The sequence below is a fragment of the Diplotaxodon limnothrissa genome, linkage group LG8 (genome assembly GCF_057381915.1).
Source record: "Diplotaxodon limnothrissa isolate DT_005_m linkage group LG8, D_limnothrissa_male_GT1.1, whole genome shotgun sequence".
In the NCBI taxonomy this organism is placed as follows: Eukaryota; Metazoa; Chordata; class Actinopteri; order Cichliformes; family Cichlidae; genus Diplotaxodon; species Diplotaxodon limnothrissa.
In genome coordinates this window covers 3,529,148-3,536,145 of record NC_140603.1, presented here as the reverse complement: position 1 = coordinate 3,536,145, position 6,998 = coordinate 3,529,148, and the positions used below count along the sequence as shown (strand labels likewise).

General features: G+C 38.1%; 1 protein-coding gene across 1 annotated transcript; it reads right to left on the bottom strand.

Moving 5' to 3' along the window:
- Window positions 1-1,139: 1,139 nt before the first annotated feature.
- chrm3b (cholinergic receptor, muscarinic 3b) lies at window positions 1,140-5,231 on the bottom strand. Its single transcript, XM_085360329.1, has 5 exons — window positions 5,084-5,231; window positions 4,580-4,677; window positions 3,756-4,051; window positions 1,771-2,471; window positions 1,140-1,654 (listed from the first exon to the last, which is right to left on the bottom strand). Exons 1-5 carry the CDS (start codon window positions 5,229-5,231, stop codon window positions 1,140-1,142), a joined length of 1,758 nt encoding a protein of 585 aa, XP_085216455.1.
- Window positions 5,232-6,998: the final 1,767 nt, after the last annotated feature.

Below are 6,998 nucleotides of genomic sequence, written 5' to 3'. Positions count from 1 at the left end.
ATGTACCAAGACATCCTTGACCTGTTGCCATCAGCCATGATGCTGCATGTAAAACAAGGGTAGACAATGCAAGACAATTCCCAAACACACAGAAAGAAAATTCTCAATTGGAGAAAGAAAATGCATCTTGTGAAATGGCCCCGCCTTGAATCCATTTATAAATCTTTGGAAAGAACTAAAAATCCAAGTTCACACTCTGAAACCTTTAAGATTTGAAGACAGTTTGCGTGAAAAAATGGATCAAAGATCACACCCAAGCAATGCAAGCAGCTAGTTGTACTAAGTATTATATAAATTTCAGTAAGCATGCTCAATACTTATTCCCTGTATCATTCTGTATTATTACACATTATTATTTGAATTGAATCCAGGAAATTATAAATCCTTCAAGATTGTCATTTCATAAATGAAACTAAAATTAATCTACTTGAACATCGTAGTTATTAAGACCAGTACAGTGTGTCATAAAGTAAGTGCGAAAGTGAAGGTCAGAGATTTTACACAAAGTCATTTTATGGGCTCAAACTTTGCAAATATTCAAGTTTCTGAAGATTTTATTTTTATTGTATTTTTTTTAAGTTAAACTGAGAGTTGTTTTTTCACTGAAACTGATTATTTGGCCTCAGGGTGGAGAAACTGTTTAATCCATGAGTTATTTGGACATGTGGGCAATGTAAAGATACACCCACCAAAAACACTGAAGGTGATATATTCTAGTGATTCATCTGTATTACTATGTAATATCTGGTGACCAGTTTTTTTTATGGATATGACGCTAAATACACGAAACGTGATTATTTGGAGTATCTGTGGAAGATAATTATCCATTCCAAATGAAGCAATGAAGATACAATATTTTGGACGATAGGTTTTTCTACTACAGTAGCTTGGTAAAAAAGCAAGAATACAATAACATTCAAATTAACTGTATTTATATATAGCACCAAATCACAGCAACAGTTGCCTCAAGGGGCTTTATATTGTAATGTAAAAACCCTACAATAATAACTACACATAAATTAATAGAACACAAAAATATTTGTGAGGGTGAATTTCAATTAATTATGCTTCCATTAAAGTTAAGGCATCCAACTCTGATTGTGGATTAGAAAGTGCAGCTTTAAACAAAGATCCACACTCTACATGGGGTCTTTCTTATGGAATGCCACAGCCTGTCTCTGATAAAAATGAGGCTTGTTCTTTCTTTGATTCCACTGACACATTAAAATATCTCTAAAGGTTGTCCTGAAGGTCTTGTTGCATAAGGCATAGCACATGGGGTTGACTGTGCTGTTAACATAACACAACCAGTAGCCCAGAGCCCAGAGAGTTTCAGGGATACAGTCCTGACAAAAAGTATTGACCAAAACCATGATATTATATGGTAACCATGTTGTAATGAAGGCAAACAGAATGGCGCTAAGTGTCCTTGCAGCTTTTTTCTCATTTGCCTTTTTTTCGTTCTTGCGCTTGCTGATCTCCGTCTTGGCCTTGGAGGCAAAGCGTTTGGCCACTGCAGCGTCTTTCATGGTGATAGCTGTAGGTGACAGGTCAGCAGAACAGGAGGTTGCTGCATTTGATCCTCTTGGACTTATGTTTGTAGACAGGGGATATTTTTCCTTGTTTTCCTTCCCCTTTCTAGACTTCTTACCATCTATATAGATATATTAAACATCAAAAGGGACATGTAATGAACATTAAACATCATGTAGTAGGGTATTTATTAATATATTATGAAAACAAAGACCACTAAATAGGTCTATGTCCAACCTTTTGAAGATCTTGCATCGACTTCTGCCTCTGAACCTGACTGGTCTTCTGAATCCCAGGCCTCGTTATTGTTAAAGCTGTCACAGCTACTCTGTTCTGCTGGTGGTGATGTGGCATTTAATCTCTTGGATGCATGGTGAACTGGCAGAAGAGATGAAATCTCAAAGCAGAACATGTTGCATTTCCCTCTTTCTACGCCTCCTGGTAGGCTTGCGTTGTTCTTCTCAGAAGACAAATGATTTAGTCCATAGCTGCTGTAGTTTTGGGACCTCACCTGGTGCAGCATAGCTGCTGAGATATTCTGGTTGTTGGGTGTACTTTCTCCACCTTTTTTTCCACTACTACCCCTTTCATGTGGAGCCTGATTTGGGTTGTTCCCTGACCCAGATCCCTTGAGACCCTGTACATCTTTAGCTCGCTTCTCTGTCTCCTGATAGATCTTCCAGAACAGGATTGCCATAATAGTTACTGGCAGGTAGAAGGCAGCAATAGCTGTACAAAATGTAATTATAGGCTCAGACAAGAACTGAATGTAGCACTCGTTTGGCTGTACTGTCCGCTCACCCACGATGTACTGCCAGAACAGAATGGCTGGGGCCCACAGAATAAAAGAGATAGACCAGGCTAATCCAATCATGGTCATGGCCCGCTTGGTTGTTCGCTTGGCCCGGTAAGTCAGTGGTCTGGTCACAGAAAAATACCTAAGAGGATACAAAAAGAAGGCAGGCAACTATTTGAAGCTGTTCAGAGTCAAAAGAATTAGATATTTTCAAACCCATGACGCTCATGAAAGCTTTGTCATGGCTATGGATACATTTCAATCATAAAGCATGGAAATGTTTGCGATTCCAATACATGTTTTATGTATTTATTTTTAAATCATTAAAATTTATACATCAAAATACATGACCGTAGATAGTAGGGGTGCAACGATACACAAAATTCACGGTTCGGTTCAATACTTTGGTGTCACGGTTCGATATTTTTTCAATACAAAAAAAAATTGTTCATGCCTTTTTAATTTGTCATTTATTAAAATTATAAATATATATTTTAACTCAAAAGTACAGTTTTTAAATTTAATGTTGCTGAAACAATAAAGGGATAAAAAAAAAAAAATCTATCTGATGGAGAAATCACTCATCTTTGGAAAAGAGTTTATTACAGAGAAATGGCTCTTTCCAAAATAAAAGCTATACTATATGCTTCTTCTGGGCTATATTCTCAGCAGCATATTAAACATATCAGGTCCCCATAAGGAGAATCCTGTGCTAACGGCTGTCTAAATGACTCGGGTAAAGTTTGTAGCATGCGTGCTTGTTGTTTTTGTCTGCTTCCACTTGTCTTTGCACTAGGATGCTGTCGGAGTAAATGTGCAGTCATATTCGTTGTGTTCCCACTAGTGCTGTCAGCGTTAATCTGAAATGACGTTAACGCCACAACACGGCAAATCTCCGTTAACGAGTTACCGCGGATCGCCCCGTGCCTGGGGCTGGACGGCCAACACGTTAACGAGCTAACTGTGCTAACACACTAGCTCCCACCCATGTAATTGAGCATTGCGTGGCACATCCGACACATTGTTTCACTTTTGTCCATGATGCGCTTACCTTCAGGGTCATACGTCACATGAAAACCAAAATAGTTCCAAACGGCACATCTGAATGAGGGTGGGGGAGGTTCAATTTGCCATGTTGCAAGGAGAGCTTAACTTCTGTCTCGCTAGCTTGCCCTGCGCTCAGTGAATCTGCGTTCGACTACTCCGCCTAGGCTGCACTGTCGAGCGCAGATCCACTGAGCGCTCAACACAGACAGCACCGTCAGAAGGAAAGTTGATCAAATAAATTAAAAATGTTGTATTGTTCGACACATATGCGTACCGAACCGAAAGCACCCGAACAGTTCAATATCGATACGATATCGATCGTTGCACCCCTGGTAGATAGATTTACTTTACTGAATTTTTTTTTTTAAATTCAACTTACCTGTCAAAGCTGATGACTAGCAGATTCATGACAGAGGCATTACTGGCCACATAGTCTATCGCAAGCCACAGGTCACAAACAACTGGTCCCAGGGCCCACTGGTCCATGATGATGTAGGTGGTATACAGATTCATAGACAGCGTTCCAATGGTCAGGTCAGCAAAGGCTAGGCTCAGCAGATAGTAATTGTTCACTGTCTTCAGTGCCTTATTTACCTTGAACGACACCAACACTAGGATGTTGCCAACAATAGTGACAAGAGAAAGTGATCCAGTGAGGAGGACAATTATGATGACCTGAAGGTGAAGACGTAGGCAAAAATCAAAAACGAACTGCTTCCTTAAACTCAACAGCCATTGTGCAGTAAATGACCTATTACTCTATATAGTTCCTCCAAACCTATAACACCTTTAGGATAAATGAGGAACATACAGAAAACTATTCACTTGTCAAGCAATGGTTCAAATGACGTGCTTTTACTGCAGATGTCATCCTGCATCACTGTCAGTTTAACATTATATTACATGTGGAACAGTTTTGTTTGGCAATAATATCTCAATCTGAACAAAACAAAAATGTAACCATACTTGTAAAAAGTCTCTTTATGAAAATAAATTTTCATGTATGCAAAGTTTGCCCCGGAATATCTACTGTACGCAAAACTTTCACAGGAGCCATCAAGCCCCTAGACCCATGAGCTGAATTTTTGGTGGTAGTTAGAGTTCCATGGCTTGGTACTGAAGCAATGGAATTTATACAGTGAAGCCCTAAAACAGATCTAATAAGATCAAAGTTAAAAGTAGAACTGTTGCCACAACAGTTACCTGCCAGATTGTATGCCCTCCTAATGGATTAAACTCATCTGGAGGCAGCATTAATGTTCTGTTATCTGCTGAATTGCCCATACTCTGGTAGGAGCCACCTGAAAATGTGGAGAATATTATTATTGTGAATCAATTTTCTCAACTAATAAAATAACCTAATTTGGAAAAAACAAAGCAATGATTTGAAATTATTGTGCCTACAAATCATATTTCCATTTCAGATTGCCACAATTCTTTTCGCAGCCTTACATTATTATCTCTCTGTCACCAGCCTAAAGTCAAGTGGCTTTCTGTTACATTTTGGTATTTTTTGCTTTTTTAGTTCTTTGACTGTCCTTCGTATGTCTTCTTTTTCCTCCACGCATTGTCCTGCAGGAATATAGGCATAATCTTAAATTCTTTTGTTTTCTTTAATTTCCTATTCCCTGCACGTGTTCTTTCAGATAGAATATCATTTAACATGTACACATATAATTTATACAGCTTTACAGTTGTGCATAGTACCTAAGATAGCAGAGTCAGCTTTGATGATGGTATCTGGCTGGTCTCTCATACCAGGAAATCTGCTGGTAAGGAAGTAGACAGGATCAGAGCTGGAGGTCAGGTTCATTGTGACCATGACACATCTGAAAGAAAAAACAGAATAAATCATTTTAATACATAAAAATGAACGATTAAGGAATTCAGCTGATACTTTTACAAATGACAATAAGGTACCATTTCAGTCAGCCAAGACATGTTACTTTATCCAGACTATCCAGTCCAGCTTGTCAGCATTAGCAAGGTGCAATCATATGATTTACTGATACACCTGATCACTGGTGCAAAGTGACAGACTAATAAATTACTAGCATTCACTCACCAAAGCACATAAATGTCTTGGACTGTTGGTACCTCATAGCAAGCCATAATATTTCTCAAATCAATTAGATTGCTCCAAATATCACAAACCAAACTGAGAGGTCCAGTTCAGTGACTCCAGTTGACTGAGATGAGTAGTGGTGTGCCATACTACACATTCTGATGCTGATACCAAATAAATACAAAGATGGTATTGCCTATACCAATACAGATACAAACATTTCATATCAGCTTATAAAGTCAGCTTAGGGAAGAGTATATATCAATCGCGCTGATATCAGTCTGATACCATTACCATCATTGGTATCGATATTGTCAATGTTTAGATCGATCCACCCACCTACAGAGTGAGTCCTAGCAAGCAGTTTGGAAATAGCTACATGTCAATCACACAGAAAAGTCTGAAAAGTAATTGATTGCCCTATTGTGATTACCTCAGTTTTGGAATCACCCTCAATTTACCTTTAGAGGTACCAGTGTTATTGGCACTTTCATGTTGGCTTCATTTTTCAGCCTTAGAGGTTACGAGGTTACTTGGTTGTTCCCAATTCCTTAAGTCACACCGAACATCATGTAAGGAGGTACAAAGTAACAAAGTAAATAATTATCTAAAGGTCATAAGCATTACAAATATCTTTACAAACTGGTTACTTTGGATAGTTTCTCTCTTCATAAGGACATTATAATGGTCAGATTCTTTTTAATAACTCATCCATTTAGATACTAGTAAGGTATAAACTTAGAGCGGTGGCTGCTTTGATTGGCTCTTGCACAACGTTTTTCTACTCCTACTTAAATCTAAAAGCAGTTTTGCTAAAAGTCATTCACTAGTTTTACACATAATCACAACTGTTTATTCTATATGCACAGCATATGTGTAAGGCATTTTCCCAATCACACATACACATGGATACATTAAGAGTTTAGTTTCTTGCTCAAGTCTGCTTTAATGTGCGGACCGGAGAAGCCCAGTGTGAAACTGTGAAAAGAGCTTCCTAAAAGAAATTCCTGTATTGGAACCATAGCTTTTCATTCTTTGGTACTGCCTTTGGCACCATCTTGTGGTCATTGTAAATAGCAGTATTGCAAAGGATGTGAGCCTGTAATAATCACTGTGGTTACACATGGGGGTCACTAAGGAGCTTCCTTTTTGCTCAGTGGTTCATAGACCGAGCATCGCAGTGCAATAATCCTTTTAATCCTTGCTTAATATGGCTTCATTTCTAAGCTGCTAGCTTTTTGACTATCTTTTGGGACTGAGTACTGTATCTGTGATCATGGTTATTTGCAGACAAATTAAATGTGTCTGTACAGTACTGTTTCTCTAGGCTGCTCATATGTTACAGTTATTGTTATTTTACTTCTGTAATAATACACATACAATTTGCTTTCTTTTATGTTTTACAAATATTTGCATATTTTTCACAATTAAACCCTACCAAATACAACAAACCATCTGTGCCTTAGAGGATGCATTGATAAAGGATATAACAAGTTAGCTATGTAGTTGAAAATACATTACAGTCAAAAACTTGTAATGAGGACAGCATAAATTCAG

Coding starts and splice junctions, on each gene's coding strand:
- chrm3b (XM_085360329.1), bottom strand. CDS start 5,231: ATGATTTATTCTGTTTTTTCTTTCAGATGTGTCATGGTCACAATGAAC. Junction 4,678..5,083: donor AGCTGACTCTGCTATCTTAG/GTACTATGCACA, acceptor CCACATTTTCAG/GTGGCTCCTACCAGAGTATG. Junction 1,655..1,770: donor CGATGCAAGATCTTCAAAAG/GTTGGACATAGA, acceptor ATATCTATATAG/ATGGTAAGAAGTCTAGAAAG.